This window comes from Ambystoma mexicanum, chromosome 3q (assembly GCF_040938575.1).
Source record: "Ambystoma mexicanum isolate Mex_15411 chromosome 3q, UKY_AmexF1_1, whole genome shotgun sequence".
NCBI classification, from domain to species: Eukaryota; Metazoa; Chordata; class Amphibia; order Caudata; family Ambystomatidae; genus Ambystoma; species Ambystoma mexicanum.
In genome coordinates this window covers 747,567,676-747,588,178 of record NC_090926.1, presented here as the reverse complement: position 1 = coordinate 747,588,178, position 20,503 = coordinate 747,567,676, and the positions used below count along the sequence as shown (strand labels likewise).

At 46.9% G+C, this 20,503-nt stretch overlaps 1 protein-coding gene across 9 annotated transcripts in view; it reads left to right on the top strand.

The window, feature by feature from the left end:
• Positions 1-20,503, top strand: part of EXOC7 (exocyst complex component 7) — a 704,768-nt gene that overhangs the window by 631,695 nt on the left and 52,570 nt on the right. For all 9 annotated transcript variants that reach the window (XM_069654713.1, XM_069654709.1, XM_069654707.1 and 6 more), the window contains one exon: positions 18,314-18,355. In XM_069654713.1, the coding sequence (XP_069510814.1) occupies positions 18,314-18,355 (42 nt within the window). The remainder of the gene's footprint in view (positions 1-18,313; positions 18,356-20,503) is intronic.

The following is a 20,503-nucleotide window of genomic DNA, read 5'->3' as shown; positions in this document are numbered from 1 at the left end:
GGTCCCTGAGCAGCAAGACTGAAGCCAGGTACATCTAGATGTATTCGTCCAGGAGAGCACAAAAAGTCACTCTAAAAGTAAATATAAAGTGACCATATCATTAGTATTGTGCATTATTATGATTGAACTGACTCTGTTACGCGATTTCTGCCACAGAGTTCTGTTACACTCTAAATTAAGTGTTGTAGAAAGTGGACGGAATGAAATTAGTTCAAAACCCAAACTAATCCCTTACATGTTCCTTAGTTTTAAAATTAGAAAAAAAGAAAAGGGATGGTGCTTCGGGGCTAACTGCTGTGCCGAATATGAATGCAGAAATGGCCGGTCCCGCAGTCTCGAGGTTCTGTACTAGTGGCGCCCTCCCTAGATAGGAGAGAGCATCATGTTAGAGGCACTTCTATTTAAGGTGGTTCGCACGGAGAAATCTGCACATGCTTTATTTGAAAGAACAGTATTATGTATACCTCAAAACACTAAATAGTGTAAAACAACGCGAGACACACTCGTGGCACGGTTTCTAGAATGCCAATGAAGAAGCTTAGTTGCGTCGCTGTTAAATCAATGGAGCAGCAAATTAACGGCATGTCAGTAGCACAGCTCTACAGATAAAGAGGTAGAGCAATTAAAGGATAAACCACGGTAGGCAACTAAAAGCTGTACATCGAACTCAAGTCACATGTCCCAGCGCGAACGCGGGTATGTGGGATCCTAAAAGTAGTTAGAGAAGGATTACCGGTATTATCAAAGTACTGCACAGAGCGTCAGCTCGCATCCCCGACTGCACTCCAACTGAAGGAGAGAGCAGATGGGATGTGCGTTTCAATACCTCACAACGTAAAATGCGTGTTGAGATCACCTGAACAAGCGAAAACGACCTTGTTCTTAAAGAGGTAGCGCACTCGTTTGGCAATGATGTTAAACGAGTACAATGGAAAGCAATGTACAAAACATAAAAGCACAGGGTGCGTCATGAGTCCATCGGGATAGAAAAATGAATGAGAATGTGGGCTCAGAAGGGCCAACTATGCCCCTGGTGAGAAACGCCCTAAATGCAGACGTTTCTAATTGTAAGCGTAACCTCTCTTTATGCATATGCACAAAAACTTGTGATTAAAGAACAATATAAGTGGGAGAGAAAAAAAGATGTCATTCTATCTCTAGAGAATCCCATAGGAAAGAAAAAATCACGAGGTATTGTAAGAGAGAGATCAAGGCTGATGATACTGTATTAAGACATCAAACTATTCCATTCAACGGAGGAATTCAAACCCTGATTAACTGTGTTAAGGTTGTAAATCAACCTTTGTTCTGTCATACTAAGAGATAATACTCTATTGCCCCCTCTGGGGGGTGATGGAACTTTTTGAATAACAAACCAGTGTAAATCAGTGTATTTGTGATTTTCAGAGAGGTAGTGAGCTACGAGGGGTTTGTTATCAGTTTTATTTTTCAAACAAGATATATGCTCGCATATTCTTAAACGTACCGCTCGGCTGGTTTTGCCTATGTAAAGTAAATTGCATGGGCATTTGATGCCACAGATGAGCCAGTCAGATGCGCAGTTAGAAAAAGTGCAAAGGTTCCAAGTTTTGCCATTGAGCTCAATAGTTTTACAATTGGTGGTCAAAGAACAGACTGAGCAGTGGTTCAATGTCAAATACACCTTCAAGGAAGATTTTTGGTCAGCTTTCGCATCTTTGGCTAGCTCAACCAAAGACTTCAGGACAGGACCTTCCAGTTCTTTGTCCTTAGATTTTCTTTCTTTAGTTAATTCGATGAAGGACTCTGTATGAATAAATGTTGAGTTCATTAAGGCAATCCGGGTTGTGTGGTCTTTATAGTTATCGCTCAGATTTTCGTAGAGCTTTAAGTAAAGGGGACAACATAATTGAGACTGCAGAGATTATGTTGGATTGAAGTTGGTCAAGTTGATTGCTCTCTAATCCATCATTTCGGATTTCCAGGGAATCATTGGGTTTCCCTGAGAGGTGTTTCCACATGTAAAGGTTCCTAGGAACGGTCTCATGTGGTGACGCACTAGTTAGTTCGGCATCTGATTCATCGTCAGATTTGTCGCTAGAGCTAGTTTGTTGGTGAAAATGAGCACTTGCTTCAAAGAATCTGTGGCTATGGTGGTTACTTGCGTGACAAGAACCCGCAGGTGGCGAGCTATGTAGAGAGCAGAACTCATTCTCAGTCCGTGATAGGGAGGTCAGTCCAGGTGTAATAAATTTACATTTTTTATTTTGTAAAGGATTGACCGAGACCACAATCTCACTCGGGTCAGGCCATAGGCGTTTTCCGTTCTGACGTCCAGCTTCTAGGCGCAGAGTTAAGTCGGCAATGTCATTTGTTAGCCGTGCCGCCAGTATTGAATTCATTTGGGGAGTCCAGTCCTCAGACCCATCTTAAAACACAGTGTGAGTGGAGCTGGTCTACAGATATGTCCATGGATTGTTTGACGACCTCTGGCATATCGGTATGTAGTGGTCTAGCTTCTATCTTTTGGATACTCCACACAACGCCGCTTGAGAGCAGGTTGGAGTGGTTCTTACACTTGTTAGTAGAACATTGTCATTTTCAGAACAAGCAGTCATGTCGCTCGTGCTAGGATTTAGTGCAGTCTTACTTTCGCTAGCAATTTCAGGAGAAATTTTGCCCAGCAGCACTTTTTTAGATTCTAACAAAAGGACATTGCTGCTTTTCAATATCATCGGGGCTCCAACTCGACATCATCAGACTTGTCTCTTTCGTGACATTTTTCTGTTGCGCGCATAAAAGGGCCTGGTTAAGTGGCGATGACAATAGTGTATCCGTTTAAAATGCCATCTGAGAATCACTGGGTCTGCAACCTATTTGCTTCTTTTTTTCAGTAGTTGGGTACTTTGGAGTTTGTGAATAATACTCATCTTTAAGGGTGAGCTTATTGTTTATTCTTTTCAGTACTGAGTGGGCCAACCATTACCAATATCTGCTTTTGGGTGGTGTTCTCAGGTGATCTGTTTGCGCACCTTCGCATTGCCCTACAACGTCATCGATACGCAGGGACTCTGCACACGGCAAATTGTGTGTTCCATGCAGGCAGTGTCGGTGGAGGTCTCTTCGCTATTCCCTGCGATCCGGCTTAAGGTTATGGCGGTAGGTGGAGCAGGGAGGTGATAAGGTGTTAAATCTGTAAGGGATAATTGTGATTCACACAATGCCACCGATTCAAGAGTGACCTCACAGAGAGTACCTGGTGGTAATAGTTTGTTGGCCGCCGTCATGACTTCGCGGGAGAGACCACTGGATGAGCCGGACCTGGGCATATAAGGTTTCTTCACCTCACATTGCAGTAGGAGTCGGGCTTTGCTCCGGGTTGTCAATATGCAGTTGACAGGTGGAGGAGGCTCCATTGGCTACCACTACAGGTAATACTCAGCCGACACTCTGCATCGGGAGAGGCAAGTGTAAGGGGGTTGCTCCTCCTCCAGACAGCAGCTACAGAGAGCAGCATCAAGGCAAACAAAGGGAGCACAGCAAACGCAGGAACTGCAGGGCCAACACTCCGCCTCCTCTAAATGTACTAAGATTGGGAAGAACTTGCATTCTTTGGGGCTATTGGATTGGGAAGGACTTGCATTCTTTGGGGCTATTGGCTACCAATTGTTTTGGTTGAATTCTATTTGTTAAAATTGACTTTGTTCCAAGTCTCCTGTATATATTTTTCAGACCTTTCCAATCACTTTATCTTGCAAGGCCTCACTTGCCTTGCAGAATGATATTTTGTAGCTCTATTTGGAACGGATATAGGATGAGGGTAGCCAAACAAGTGTTGTCCTGCCCCGTTCTTGTAGAGGTCTCATGCCGTGATATGGTGAAAAATGTTGAGAGTTGGCAACGTGGAGGTTGTACATTTGTGATGTATATGTATTATAATGTAAGTGTTTTATCAGTGTGTGTGTGTGTATATATATATATATACATATATATATATATATATATATATATATATATATATGTGTGTGTGTTTGTTTATGTATAGACACACACACACACAATTCTTTTGTCCGTATGGGCATAATTGAATCTTGATAGTAATTTACTCTCCTCCCAAGACTGAAGGCGGACTGCTCTGCTATGTAATAGTTAGGTTTGGACAAACTTGATGGGCACCCTCATGAGAAATCATCATCCCGGTCAATGATTATTGGATGGGAGCCTTGGTATTCTGTGGGGTAAGGCATTTTTTATAACTGCGTCTTGCAAAGAGGACAATTTTTCTCACAGGTGTACAGAAAGATGGGAGCCAACTTTGTCTTACAGTGGGGTAATGTAGTTCCTCTTAGAGATTGTGGAAAACGAAGTGTAAGGTGTACATTCTCTTTTGCACACTGAGTCCATTGAGAATTTTGATTCTTTCCAGTGATGCCCTGTCCCTTTATCCCTAGTAAGTCATACTCCAGGCATCACATGGGTTGTAACTCTGTATAGTTTGTACCCCTTAGGAACATGTAAATACCCCTAAGGAGGGGGCTATCATGATAGCGCCCATTAGTTTCCCTGGGCAAGTAAGATTACTCAGGCAGGGGGTTGGTGGCAGTGTTACCCTGTCTCGTAGCTGCACCTTATGTGATCATTTTACCATAGTTTGTTTAAATTCAGTAACCTGGCGATTGAACTAGGTTTTGGTACTCTTTTTGGTTTATGGCTACCAGGAAGGACCATAAAGGGTCATTCCAGATGAGAGCTCTGGTCAAGGAGCTGACAAATGGCTGGTTTGTGTGTGCAAGTGTGCACCTGTGGGTGGATGTCTGGGAATTCACAGCCCCCCTAGTTTGTGTGCTTAAATGCTTGCGAAAATGTGTATGTGGAAACCTGTAGTTCTCCAGCATGGGGTCTGGCATGGATTCACATGCTCATGAATATTCCCTGTCGTCAGGCTGGGAATCCTCGGTAAAGAAAAAATCAGTATCAGTTTCGTTTCTGATCTGTCTTTCTTAGTAGTAACCAATCACTGATCTCTGGGTCATACTGTCCCCAGCCAATGACTGCCCTCTCCCTAAGCCCCGCCACTGGCAGCCATCCTCAGATTTTTACCGCATGTTCAAGTGTTGGGAGTCCTCGTGCTATAGCTCTCGAGCTTTTACTGCGTTTTGCGACTTTTCAAAGAGATTTATCTCATTTTTCGGTTTAATCGAGTCTCAAGCTCCACCGTTTCTACTTCCGATCAACGGGGACCCTTTTCGGATTTATCTATGCCCCTCAAGGGTGAAGGTTTCGTCGAGTTACGCTTCTTGGAGGATTCCAGAAGTTTCTGATGCCTACCTCGCGGACGAGAAGAACATGCCCCAGGAGAAGGGAAGCTCGACTCCCGGCAAACTGTTCAGGATCTGGCCTGGTTGCAACCTACAAAATGTGTTCAAGGAGGACGCGCATTCAAAATGCCTTTACTGCCTCCACGAGGACAAAACGCACATGGACTGTGCGTTTTGCATGAACATGTCGGATCGGACTATGAGGGCTCGTCAGACTCGTCTCTCCAACTGGCTGGAAGACAAGAGCCCAGCAGGTGAGAAGAAGAAGTCCAAGCGGTCTTCTAAGTCCTGTGAGGGCGCCCCGGCGACGGGGGCCAAACAAAAGGCAAAGCACCGTGAGTCCGCGGGCAACGGGAGCGCCGAGCTGTCGGGCTCCTCGGCTGCCAGGCAGGGCGCACCTTCACCAACGCCATCAACTGCGAGCCAACGCTCTGGCTCGGGGAAGAGAAAATCCGAGAACCCGGCTAAGCTTCTGGAGAGGCCCCTGTCGATCTCGAAGGATCAGGCCGAAGGGGAGCGAGGCAGTGACCCTCTGTGAAGGCCTCAAGCGCACCCAAGGTGGTGAAGGCCTTGATTCACCTGGCTAAGGCCTCTATCAAGGGAGTCGCTGCGGTCCTGACGAAGCCTGTGGGGGCTATCCCAGTGGAGACGACCTCAGGGCCCAGAGTTTCCCTGCCTCCGCGGAGGGAATCCTCTTTTAAGCCCATCGAGAAGACCCCCGTGAAGACCCCGGTGGAAAAAGAGGGGGGGGCCGTGGCCGTTACGGACACGGACGCAACCTCCGAGGAGGAAATGACTGAGAATTTGGAAGAGGCCCGGTCCCACGGGAGGAATCCCGACGGGGGGTACGACGAGAGCGAGGGTAGCAACGATGACGAGGTTCCCGTGGTGGCGGAACAACCGTCGCTCCCAGCACGCCCGTCGCAAACCGAGCCGCAGGACAACTCGGTGGCCATTTTGACAGCAATCCAAGCCTTCTGCACGGAGATGAGGACGAGACTGCCCCTACCCCTGACGGACGACCCAGCTGTACCGGGTCCGTCGGGAAGCCCTCAAAACAAGAGGAGGAGAATTAATCCAATGCCCCTTCAGCCCTCACGGCCTTCTCAGCCTTTGTCGCCTTCCCCGGTCCCGAGGGACGACACAGGAACAGACACGGCCACGGCGGGGACGGATGACGACGGCGTCCCCGCCCGATGAGATTGGCTCCTTCCACGCCATGATTGCCATGGCATCCAAGCTTTTTCAGCTCTGCCCCGAAGAGAAGGACAGCTTCCTCTACCAACGGCGCGAGGCCAGGAGGAAGACGGTCCTCGCGGTGCCATTGCTGGATGACATCTGGGACGAGGGACTTGCCCTCCTCAAGGACCCGTCCACGACACCTGCCAAGAGGGACCGGTACGAGAAGAAGTACCGGGTCCCTGACGCCGCCCCGTTGTGTTTTAGGGCACAGCCGACCCCGGATTCGGTCATTTCATCAGCGGCCAAGAAGAAAGCAGGGGGGCATCGGCTTCATCTACAACTTCCCCACCGGACGGCGAGGGAAAGAAGCTGGACGATGAGTCATCTCGACGGCGGCGACAACGATTAAGGCGGCCAACGCCCTAGCGATTGTGGCCCGCTACGACAGGGAATTGTGGTACAAGATCGCCCCCCTGTTGGACTTCCTCCCGGACGACAAGAGGGCAGAGGCCCTGGCGATCCTACAGGAGATTGAGGTGGCGTCCGACCACGCCATAACTGTGGCCACGGACATGGCTGACACCGGTTTCCGCCAGTTTGGCAACAGCGTTTGCCTTCGACGGCGGGGGTGGCTCAAGGCGACGGATTTCCACCAGGACGTGCAAGCCAAGGTTTTGGACATGCCCTTTGATGGGAACAATGTGTTTGGAAAGACAGTGGATGAGTCGCTGCAGGCCATTTAGACCGACACGGAGACGGCTCGGGCCTTGGGAGTTCTGCAGCAATGGCGGCCGCCCTTTCGGAACTCCGGAGGCAAGCAAGGTGCCTCCAAAGGATTCGGCGGCGGCTCCTCGACCTACCGTCAGGCGGCCCGCTCCTCGTCGCAAGAAGCCTACAGGGACGAGGCAGTTCAGGTGGATCTCGCCATCGTCGCCAGGGAGGGCAAGGAGGCAAGGATGCTTCCATGCAAGACTGAACCAGCAGTTGCGTCGGGCCCCCACCGAAGCACCCCAGTGGGAGGCCGGCTGGCGAAGTTAGTCAGCGTGTGGGAGTCCATCTCCACCGACCGTTGGGTGCTGGATGCCCTGGCCCACGGCACACTCTGGAATTTCTAAAGAAGTGCCCCCGAATTCCCCCAGTGGCCAGGAAGGAAAACCATGTCCCTCAACTGCTGTTAGAGGCAAGGGCGATGCTCAAGAAAGGAGCCATCGAGCTCGTCCCAAAGAGGCTCTGGGGCTCCGGAGTATACTCAAGATACTTCCTCGTCCGGAAGAAGACAGGAGGTTGGGGGCCCATCCTAGACTTGTGTCGGCTAAACAAATACATCAAGGCACAGAAGTTCCGGGTGGGCACCCTCCAGCACGTGCTGGGCAGCTGGAGGAACGCGACTTCCTATCGTCGTTGGATTTAGAGGATGCGTACTTTCACATCCCCATCCTAAAAGGACACCAAAGGTTTCCTCAGGTTCGTAGTCCAAGGGCGGCACTACCAGTTCAAGGCCCTCCCGTTCGGATTGAAGTCGGCACCCAGGGTGTTCACCAAGTGCCTGGCACCAGTGGCGGCGCGGCTGCACCTGCAGGGAATCCACGTCTACCCCTACCTGGTCGACTGGCTCATCCGAGCAGGGACAAGGGAACTCGCCGTCGAACACACAGCAAAGACTGTCCGGCTGCTCACGGACTTGGGATTCTCCATCAACTTCCCCAAATCCCACCTGGTTCCGTCAGAGGTTGTGCTGTTTCTGGGTGCCAATCTCGATACAGTGGCGCGATTCGCCTCGCCATCGGAGGAAAGAACACAGGCCATCCTGGGCAAGGTACAGCGTCTGTTGGCCACGGACGTGGCCAGAGTGAGGTCCATCAAGTCCCTTCTCGGGATGATGTCCTCTTGCATCTATCTGGTGAGCCTGTGCAGGCTTCGGATGCGCCCTCTGCAGGAGTTCCTCGACGCCCGTTGAATGCAAGCGACGGGCAGCTTCGAGGACAAGATCTCGCTCAACGAAGTCACACGCGCGCATGGACTTTCAGACCCCAGCATACCAGGTGATGGTGACGACGGATGCTTTCCTGGAGGGGTGGGGAGCGCACACCGGAGATCTTCACGTGAGAGGCCTGTGGCTCCCGAAGGAGAGGCCGCTCCACATCAACATACTGGAGCTCTGAGCAGTGTTCTGGGCCCTCAAGTCATTCCTCCCATCCCTCAAGGGCAAGGTGGTAAGGATCTTCACCGACAACACCACCACGATGTTCTACATCCGGAAGCAGGGAGGAACCAGATCCCCAGCCCTGTCCAAGGAAGCCCAGGATCTGTGACAGTGGGCCGTTGCCCAGGGGATGTTTCTGGTACCTTTTCATCTAGCAGGGATAAAAAAACACCATTGCCGACTCACTCAGCAGGGAGCTGCGCTCGTGCCACGAGTGGGAACTACGCCAGGATCAAGTGTATCAAATCTTCCGGCGATGGGGCAAGCCCCAAATCGATCTGTTCGCGACGGCGACGAACTCCAAGTGCCAGAGGTTCGCCAGCAGGTTCCTCCAGCCGAGGAGCATGGGCGATGCTTTCTCGTTCCCGTGGGATGGCATGTACCTGTATGCATTCCCTCCGTTGCCGTTGCTGCTCAGGCTCATCAACCAACTCAAGAGGTCCCGGTGCAGGATGATCCTCGTCGCACCGAGGTGGCTGAGACAGATATGGTTCCCGGACTTTCTGGACTTGTCATCGTCCCCACCAGTCAAACTGCCGACGGACGCAGATCCTCTTTCCAGAGAAGGAGGCGCCATTCTTCATCACGACCCGGGGTCGCTGAACTTGCAAGCCTGGCTCATGCAGCACTAGAGTTTGGAGGGTACGATATCCCAGCTGACTGCAGAGAGGTTCTTGCAAAGGCCAGGGCGTCCTCAACTCTCAAGTGCTACGGACACAGGTGGAAGAGGTTCTCTGTCTGGTGCCGTGCACAGAAGACTAACCCTCTACGGATTACAGCCCCTCAAGTGCTACCATTCTTACTGTCGCTGGCCAAAGCTGGACTAGCTCATGCTTCCATCAAGATACATCTGGCAGCGATTTCCTGATGGACCAGAACTGCAGGACGGTCGTCCCTGTGGTCTCATCACCTGGTGAAGGAGTTTATGAAAGGAGTGCTTCGATCGTTCCCGCCGCTGAAGGCTCCAGCCCCGGCGTGGGTTGCTCAAAGTGGTGCTGACCAGGCTCATGGGCCCGCCATTTGAACCCTTGCATTTGGCTCCGTTGAAATTCCTGTCGTGGAAGACAGCGTTCCTTGTGGCCATCACCTCTGCACGACGCGTGGGATAGATTTAGGCCCTTTCCTGCAAGCCTCCATACTTGACTTTCCACGAGACGAGGGTATTGCTGAGGACGCACCCCTCCTTCCATCTTTGCACTCGCTCGATGTAGTTAGAGCGCTGAAGTTCTACGTGGACCGAACGAAGAGTTTTCGGAAGACATCACATCTGTTTGTGAACTTTGAACCTGTGAACCAAGGGAAGGCTCTCTCGAAGGCTTCCATTTCCAGATGGCTCTCCGGCTGCATCATGCACTGTCATCGGTTGGCAAACCGACCGTTGCCCGTCCGTCCGAGAGCCCATTCGACCAGAGCGATCGCTGCTACCATGGCTTTCTTGTCTGGTGTGCCCCTGCTGGACATCTGCGGGGCTGCTACGTGGAGGTCGAAGCACAACTTCACGAGATTCTTCTGCGTCGACCAGGATTCCAGGGAGGAGTCCAGAGTCGGCCAGGCAGTGCTGCGCAACCTGTTCGCTTAAGGTGAGCCTGGTGAGGAGGTAAGAGATGCTTAATGTTGAATTTTATGTAATGCTTAATGTTGAGCCTTGCCACCTCCTGTGGTTGTGCATGTGTGTACTGCTATGTATTCTTATATTCATGAGCATGTGAATCCATGCCTGACCCCATGCTGGAGAAGGAACAAGTTACTTACCTGTAACTGTTGTTCTCCAGCATGGGTCTGGCATGGATTCACATGCAAACCCTCCCTCCTTCCCCTCTGCGGCTCTTCACTTGGTCATACTGCCACTTACATGTTACCAAATATGAGGATGGCTGCCAGGGGCGGGGCGTAGGGAGAGGGCAGTCATTGGCTGGGGACAGTATGACCCAGAGACCAGTGATTGGTTACTACTAAGAAAGACAGATCAGAAACGAAACTGATACTGATTTTTTCTTTACCGAGGATTCCCAGTCTGACGACAGGGAATATTCATGAGCATGTGAATCCATGCCAGACCCATGCTGGAGAACAACAGTTACAGGTAAGTAACTTGTTCCTTATTGGCTAACCGCCCAAATTTTGAATGGTCGGAGTAGATAATTGGAGGGTAGGGTCAGACCTTCTCTGCAGTATTTGGAATGTACTCTGAGACTCTTCACCAGTATCTTGTCAAGCATTGGCACTTCATGCTAGCACTCCAGAACGAAGCAATCCCTGCAAAACGTTGACAGAAGCTTTGCAGAAGCAGCACTGGAACCCTTGATTCACTGACTTTGATGCACTGCTTCTCCTGTGACCAGTAAGAACCATGTGCAGCACTCCTTCCCGTTGATCTGGTGGGTGCAGTCAAACACCACCTCAGCAAGGCATTTTTCTGCTCTACTACCTGTCCCTGGTGTAAGAACATTGCATCCTTCCAGAGGCCTGGTGTGAGGCCTGGTGTGCTATTCCCTGCTGTTGCTCAATACATGGGCTATCAAGCAAAATACCTCAACAACCAACACAATCTCACGAGAGGGTCAACCAAATCACAGCGGAAAACACACACAAGGAATGATGACAAGATTGCAGCAACATGGCAACACAAGATAGATCTCATCTTAAACCTTCCGGACCTTGAAATCAATCAAACCTTAAAATATGCACTGAATAAAGGACCTTCTTGCCAAGCGGGCTACTTTCAAACACAACTGTATGTTTACAAGTTTTGTTGACATTTAAAACGTAACATTGTTTTTGAAGAAACGCCTAGAAGAAACCGTTATAGAATTGAAAAAGTAGCTCCATCTACTCACTCAGTTGAGCTAGTTGAGAATACTTTTGAACTTCTTGACCTAACAGAAGAGTAAGAATTCACTACAACTAGATTTTTTGAAGAACTACAAATAGATACATTTTTATCTGAAGAAGCATCACTCAAACCAAAATCAAAATGCATACCAGTGTTCAGTTCAGACAACGTGATTGATTTGTTACATAAAGCAATTCGCAATGAACTGTCTTAACTACTTATCAAAGAAAAAAGGAAAAATGTATCACAACTTCACATTAAATGAAAAATGAGCAATTCAGGATCTTTCTAAAAAAGAATCAATCATCACCAAAAGGGTGGACAAAGGGGGAAATGTAGTACTGATGAATAGAGTTGATTATGTCCAAGAAGGGAATATGCATCTTAACCGGGAGTGCTATCAAAAATTCAAAGACAACCCACTTCAAGAATTGGTCAAAGAATGCATTGAAATGAGCAAAAAAATAGGCTGAATCAAGGCTTAATTCTGGAAGAAGAATTTAATTACACTAATGCCCAGGAACCAGTAATGGCTACAATATATCTTCTTCCAAAAATTCATAAACATTGCACAAAATTCCACCTGTGTCGCCCCATTATCAATGGAATAGGCTCGCTCACAGTAAGAATTTCGCGATATATTGACATCCATCTTCAACCATTAGCATCAAATCTAGCTTCCTTTATTCAAGACACCAAACATGTCATTCAACAGTTGGAGTCCATCCCATGGCAGGCCAGTTACAGATTTGTTACATTGGATGTTGTCTCACTTTACACGAGCATCCAACATGATTTAGGAATCAAGAGTACTGAATTCTTCCTTGAAACCCGCTCCATTTCCTATAAGGAACAAAACAACATGCTAAATCAAATGTTAATATTTTAACTTTGTAATAATATTTGTTTTAAAAAACAAATCTATAGGCAACTTCAAGGAACTGCAATTGCGTAAAGATTTGCACCAGCCTATGCGAACCTATTCATGGGTTTCTTCGAGATCAATCATGCTTGGAAACACCCATCATTTAACGATTCCAGAAATATCATATTCTGGGGTCGCTATATTGATGATATCATTATGATTTGGGAAGGAGATGCATGAGAACTTTCCACCTATGTCAATCATTTCAATGAGAACACCTAATCTCAAATTTACCATGAATGAAAGCTCTACCATGAAACAATTCCTGGATCTAGAACTCTACACAGAAAATGGCAAAATTCATACAAACTTATAAAACCCACCTTTGGAAACAGCATATTGCACGCATATAGCAATGACCCGAGGCATGTGATCGACAATAGCCCCTATGGGGAGATCCTAAGACTCAAAAGAAACTGTAGCACTCAATGACCCTACCAAGCCAACATTGAAAACAACATAAAAAAATTCAGTCAAAGAGGATACACTGATTAAAAAAAAAAAAAAAATACGATAAAGCTGTGGAAAAAGCAGAAAACATCACTAGAGAATTTTTGTTAAAGGATAAACCCAAAACCAACACACAGTTCACAACCACAAAATGTATTACAACGTGCAGCTCAGAAGCATCTAAAATGCAGAAAATCCTCAACAAATTCTGGCACATCCTCAAAATGGATGAAAATGTGCGTAAACATTTGGATGACACTCCATGAATCTGCTACCAGAGGGTTCCATAAATCAAAAATGATTAGTCCTATTCATCTCAAGCCATTGAAAATGAGAAGCCTAAGCAGAATGCTTAATTTGGACCCAATTTTGGGCACACACACGTGGGAATTACAAACTTTTCCCACAAATGGCGAATGGGACCAAAAGTGTGAATCTACCTAACGGTAAAATAAACAAATCCTTCAGTTTATTAACTGTAACAGTACGTTTGTGGTATATGGAATAAGATGTATTTGTGATAAACTCTATATAGGGAGCACAATTTGGGCACTAAAGACAAGAATTTTTTGACACCTACCAGCAATCCGAAACAATGACTTGAGGTTCGCTATTACAATTCACTTTTGCATGGAACACCCAGACTGTGCAGTGGAACAATTGAACGTTTTTGGATTTGACCGGATAAAGTAATTGCCTAGGGGCGGAAATGGAGAATTGCTATTGAGACAAAAGGAAGCCAAGTGGATTTGCCAGATGGACACATGTAACACTGGGCTCAATTGCGATAATGAGATCTACAATTGGCTAGAATTATTCCCAACTTCAATACTGTTATTGATCATAATATGAGAATTGCCAAATTTGTAAATATGATTAGGAGCCTTAGTATTTAGTTGGTTTTGCATTTCAAGGAAACTGTATTCATTTAACAATGAAAAAGGAGGCATGTATTCCATTTTTATAAGGATAAGGTAGAAAGTCTCGGGAGGAAAGCTCGGGGGCAACGTGCTCGGCTTGGAAGCAAGACGATACAGAGTACCACAGATTCGATCCCCGGGTCCGCGCTTAGAAACCCATGGGTATTAAGCACGTTATAAAGAACCCATCATATCATATTAATCAGTGCCTCTATGGTGTAAACTCTGCTCAATTTCAAGTTGTTTTTTGGCAAGTGTGCCACGTGGCTATATATGTGCTCTCGGAAAAGCAGCTACCACATAGGGACTAAGGGTAATGTAATCTAGAGAAATGGTAGGAGTCCATACATGAAAGGTTAATTGTGGACTCCATTCCATATATTTCATCACCATTAAGAGAGGAATACTCAATTTGAATAATCAAATAGAGCCTTATGTGTAACTAAAAATATAGTTCAATAGCGGTTTACAAAAAAGGGAACGAAAGCGCTAACCAGGTATAATCTTTTTGAAAAGAGCCACACCTAAAACCACTCAAATTTGTTGTTACCTATTGTGGACTGGTAGGCAGCGTGGGAATTAACGTTGTTGTGAAAAAAAGCAACATAAATATAATAAAAATGGCCACATCGCAGCGGAGTGATGACGTCATCGTGCTAATGAACGCGGGCGTGATGTCATCATGCGGCGTCGCCCAGCACCATATAAACCCACCAAATACAGTCCTGATCCATGCATCAGATCGGCTGTACCAGACTGAGGGCAATTGTATCCTCACTCTTTTACAAAGGTAAGAAGCCAACTGAAATCTGCATCCCGTGTAAATCCTTTTTTGTTACCTTTAAAGTGTATCAGACACTATGAGGTATAGAGAAACCTCAAACCAAAAAAGTGATGGGTGGAAGGTTTTGAATTAATCTGAACCACTGGCGTTGCTCTGGGCAACCTTCCACACCACCGTTTTTTAGCCCGTCGGCGCCATTGCAAAAGGGGTCCAGCCATATGCAAAACAGTCAGGTACTGCCACCAATGGGAGCAGCCCTGCCCGAACTGCTAGGCCAGGTCCCCTCTGCACGGAAACGCAAGCAACCCCAGACATGTTTCGGCCTTGTTGGGCCTCCTCAGTGAGGTGCAGCGTGGTTCCCTATGGCGCAGCGAGCAAGGGACCCACGTCTGGGCATACCCTCTCTCACATAGGGAGACAAACTGAAACCAAAAAAGTGATGGGTGGAAGGTTTTGAATTAATCTGAACCACTGGTGTTGCTCTGGGCAACCTTCCACACCACCGTTTCTTTAGCCCGTCTGCGCCATTGCAAAAGGGGTCCAGCCATATGCAAATCAGTCAGGTACTGCCACCAATGGGAGCAGCCCTGCCTGAACTGCTAGGCCAGGTCCCCTCTGCACAGAAACACAAGCAACCCCAGGCATGTTTCGGCCTTGTTGGGTCTCCTCAGTGAGGTGCAGCTTGGTTCCCTCATGGGGCCAGGGCGGTGTCTCCACAGTACAATAGTCCCCCTGGGGGTGGTGCACCGAGGGAGGATCACATGGGGAAGGAATCCCTCTATGGGATTGGGGACGATCATCATCGGAGAAAGCAGTATGATTCCTTTCAACCCTAGGCCTTCCTTCCTCCTATCTAGATAGAGATAATATATTTTGTTGTGAAGTCCGTAAGAACAAAGTGCATGAGAAGACTGAGAGACCAGAAAGTACTAAGTGTTATACATATATTTTGGGAACTGGTACTGTGAAGATGACCAGGAGTCAAAGCAGAATGAGCGGTCTAGCTTCTTACCACAACCGATTAGTCCAAGGAAGTAAAACGGTCCATGCAGGACTTTTAAAGTAGCTCAGTTGGGACTGAGACGAGAAAGTTCCTCTGAGGAAGAGCAACAGGAGCCGTGCAGGAAAGCAGCAGACGCGAGCCGCAAGGGAAGCCGCACTGAGGAAAGGGAGAACCCGAATGTGGTCTGCCAGCAATGGACTACTCGGGTTGCCGCTGAGCAAGTCCTCCAGGTGTCTCAGGCCCTGGCAAAGTGCACGAAGGAGGGAACGCGCAGCTGAGACGTGTCGGAACACTGCCGAGCCGCCCCATACCCCACTCAAAGCCTGAACACTACCGGAACCTTGCAGAGGGTCGCAGCTGCCCTGGAACCTTTGTAACCTGTAAGAAAGAAGGAAACGGGTACATGGGGTGTCTGGGAGGTGCCGGAGGTGCAAGCAAACAGGAGGCACACAGAGTTAGAAGTACTGGGACCCCAAGTGAGTTATATACTTGCCAGGAGACTGAACCAAGGGGATACTACAAAGCTGTGCGAGTCTGGGAGCCACACCCAAAACAGAAAATGAGATTAAGAGGGTCTAAGACCCTGAATAAGTTGTATACTTGGCAGGAGAGTGAACCAAGGGGCTACAACCAAGCACCGCAAGTCTGGAATCTGCACCCAAAGAGGAACGAGAGTCTGGGACCCTGTGATAGAAAGAGACATTCAATGAGGAAACACTGGCTTGGCAGGAGAGTCAACCAAGCTGTGTAAAGTATTGTGAGTCTGGGACTTGCACCCATATGAGAAGTTGAGAGCAAGAGGATAAACAAATCCTGGTACTGACAAAAAGTAATCTTAAGCTTGATAGCAAACTTTGCCAAGATTCTCGGATAAAGAAACACAAACACAAGACGCGTTACCTTGTGAACTGTCCAGTGACATTTTTTCTAAGCGAAAAGGGTGCTCGGGAGCCCTAATGAAATGAGCATCAGATAAGAAGTCTAGGGCAAAGGTGCACAAACCTAGCATTGGAAGCTTATATTTTTTTAACATTATTTTCCCTCACTTTTTATTACCAGGCCCTGGGAACTTTTCTGTTTGAAAACAAAAAAAACGTTTTCCTTTGAGAAGAGATCATCCTTGCACAGTTACTTTAGATTGTTAGTGTTGGGGACAGAGGTAGGTTTGAGACACGACAGTGACAGACTTTTTAGCTTTGGACTTCCTTGCAATTTCACTAGTTTTCTTTGTGGTCGGGAAACCCTTCTTAGCTATAGGGATAGAGGCATTTTTCCACCCTTTCATTAATAAATAAAGGTTTATACCCGAAAACATGTGACCATTGTGTCCGAGCCTTACTTCTGCACCCTTCTAAGTTGAAATACACACTGCAGCCCATTCACCCGTGAAACTCAGCATATTTTCTGCAGACTTCTTTGGGGTCTCTAGGCTCCGACTGGCCTCTTAGTTCTGCTCCTCTGGCCCAGGCGTCCTCTTCTGCCGATCTTGCCCCTTCTGCAAACAACAGTGATGTGTCTGGCTGCTGCTCCTCCAAGAGGTCCTGTCTGCAAGCTTGAAGATCATGTTACTTAAACATCCTTTCTTCAACTGGATCCCCACTTGGGGTCCATAGATTTACCCAGATTTGTTCCATTTACCTGGTGTTGAGTGGGCTTCATTGCAGATCCTGGCTCATCCGGATCAGCACCTCCAGCATCTGGAATCAAAGCACCTCCCAGTGGTCTCGGGTTCACTGAAGTGGTGTGTATTTTTTGTCCCTGGATCCCTTCAATGTGGTCCCCTCCTCCATCTAAGACTTTCTTGTGCTTTTCTATTCCATGGGGCTCCTGAAATTATCACCTATAGAGTTGCATCGGCCGTTGACTTCTTTTGGGGACTGCTCAGCAAGTGAAAGCACTCCTTTATTCTAAAAGGAATATTTTTTCTAGTGTGGTTATGGAATTGAATTCCTAAAGGGGCCTGTGAGCTTCACCTAAAGTTGTGGTGGACTTGGTGGATTGTGCACATGCTGTATAACCCTGCATAATCACATTTTCTAAATGCTTTACTGTGTCTAAGAAAGTTATTTTACTTGCCTGTAAAAGTGTAGATAGTCCTTTGCACAAGGTTTGATAACCTATTTTGACAAACATTGGTATTTGGAAAGTGTGTATAGGACATCTTAACCATATGTCCCCCCTCCAAAGAGTTCACCGTGACTGCTCCGGAAATGTACTCCTTCAAGAGTCGGCATACCTTGGAGGAACCACTCTGTAAACCAAATAGGCTGATCTATCGGGCCCTGGAAAGAGAGCCTAAGAATAATCTCCCTATCACTGAGAATTTCCAGTCAAAGTCCAGACGTATTTGGCCATTGCCTTCACAGCTGGATGACATACTATATTTGTTCAGTTGTTGTGGAGGGGGATCCTGGACCTAGAACCCTGTCAAAGATGTGGTGTACCTGGACAGTCAGTGTGGCATACCTGGATGAGATGTCCTTCCCAGCCACAGATGCTGGGAAGAGGCTTCACAATCACACTTAAGGCCTATTAACAAGCCCATACATTTATTGGTGTGGTGACACAGTTGGAGAAGTTGGGAAAGAAAAGCAGCATATAAACTTAATATTTTCTAGATCCCATTTCTACCTAGGCATTAAGTTGTGGTTTTGCAAGGAGATGTTTTTTTCACATAATCATTATGATTTTTCTTGTCTCCCTCCACTTTATGCAGCTCAAAGATAAAGAGAGACAGATGATTAAGGAACGATTTAAGGTAAGATGCATCAGTATATCTGCTCCCTCTCTTTCCTCTCATTGCTACCCCATCATGCCTAGCCTTTTCTCACTCAATGCTCCTCTTTGCTTCCCATCTCTACCCACCTGTCCCCTTGTCAATCCCTCTTTTTCTGTGCTTCTGCATTTTTGCTCCCTTTCCTCCATCTCAACTAATACCTCTCTGGCTGTGCTTCTCATCTTCTCTTTTAAGTTTACCACTCTCCTTTTTCATTCTTCACATTCCTTTCTTCTTTACTTTGAGGCTTACTTCACACAGCCACATGACCTGGATGTGTCTGTGAGCCCTATAAGCCGGGCACTGAGCCCAAAAAGTGATTTGAAGGCCTCAATCCAATCAAAAAGAATGTTTCTCTCATTAACAATTCAGGGTTTTAGTTATATACACATACAGACGTTACCAAGGTCTAACTTAATATCGCAGGAACCTCCCATTATTTATTTGAAGAACTACAAAAGTGACACTGTGACTGAGCACGTTGGTAGGAATGATATGACGGACCATTCTCAGTCACTGTTTTGTGGGTGAGACATGGGGCATACATTTTCCATGGGTGGAAAATGGAAGGCAATGTAATGGAAGCAAGGCTTGGGAGATATGGCTTCGTGGCTTTAAAATGTACATGAGTCTGCCAGCTTTGTTTTGAAAACTATGGAGCCAGGCATTGCTGGACTGGGAAAAGTCACGTCTTGAGAAGATGATGGCTCTGATGAGTGAAATGCCTTATTATTTATATAGTGCTTATTTGCCAATAAACCTGGTCCCTGCTATAGAAAACTGTTTAAATATATAAAATATGCAAGTTCTTGAGTCTTTGACATAAGTCAGACTATACTAGGTTATCACGAGAGAATTTGTTTAGTCCCAACTATTGTGCTATCTTTTAATGTCTCTCCCTGTCTTTTGGGTTATGCAATACACCAGAACATGTGATATGAGGTCTCCTCTGTGTGAGCCGATGAGAGCTGCAGGATCTCTGATATCTGACCTCCAGATATTTTCAATTGGGATGGAGGGGGCTTGTTGAATGTTGTCTGTGACATCACACACTGCCTGAGCAGGTACATGGGCAATCTTGTCAGAAACCTCCCATGGAACAACATAACATGCTTGAGTCGCTATTAGGATGCCATCATACAATGCTATTCACCTGTATGCCAAGCTAGCTCAGGGTGGTAGTTCAGACATCTGTGTGTAATCCACAGTCACAGGTTTAAATTACAACAGGGCTAATCAGCCCTTCATCTCCTGAAGTCGATGAATTGAGTACCATTATATTGGGAAATAATTGCACCTATTCTTACAATGCCTAGAAGCGAGAAGAAAAAAGCATGAAGCTCTATATAAAACTTGACACTATTACAAGTCAGATTAATAATTGTTAGTAAATATTTATTTTTGCAATTTACCCTCCATAGATTCCTATGGGGGCCCCAGCCTTTGTGCTTATTTTTCTAAACCTTTAATGATTTTAGGAGGTCCATAAAGCCTTCTTTAGTTGCCTGTTTTCTTGCATTGTATTTGTATTTGTATCATTCTTATGGGGAAACTGACTAGTCCCTAAAACTGTCCGTACTGAGAGACTTGATCTCCCTTTTGGAATTCTTGTATTTTTACAGTTGCATATATCACCTTACAGTGAAGTGCAGTTAGGATAAGTTTTACCTAATGGCTTTTTGGTTACTTTGACAATGTGCCCAAGACAAGCTGGTGGCACGTGTGTTATTTCTCTTCTGTATGTTTGCATATACCGCAAATGGCTACTAAAGGTGGCTAGCACCCTTAAATGGCTGTGCCACTACATTTTTGCTTTGTCCATATTGTTCTTTGGCCTTCTTGCTGCCTTCGCAGGTCAGGAAATGATATATATATATATATGTTAACCCTTTTTGCAGGGAACGCTGCTGCTTTGATGGGCCAGTGGGCTTTGTGTGTGTAGCCAGAGGAGGGGGCTGGGACTGTCTGGACCCAGTCCACATCCTCTGGTGCCCGAAAGTCTCTTTCTGGTTGGATGTAATGGCCAGTGGTTGTCCAGGATTGAACAATGGGCTTTTTAAATGTTGCAGATCCTTACCATTGTTGGACTTTGGCTTGCACCAAGCTTTGATTTGGATAAAAGGAGGGCTT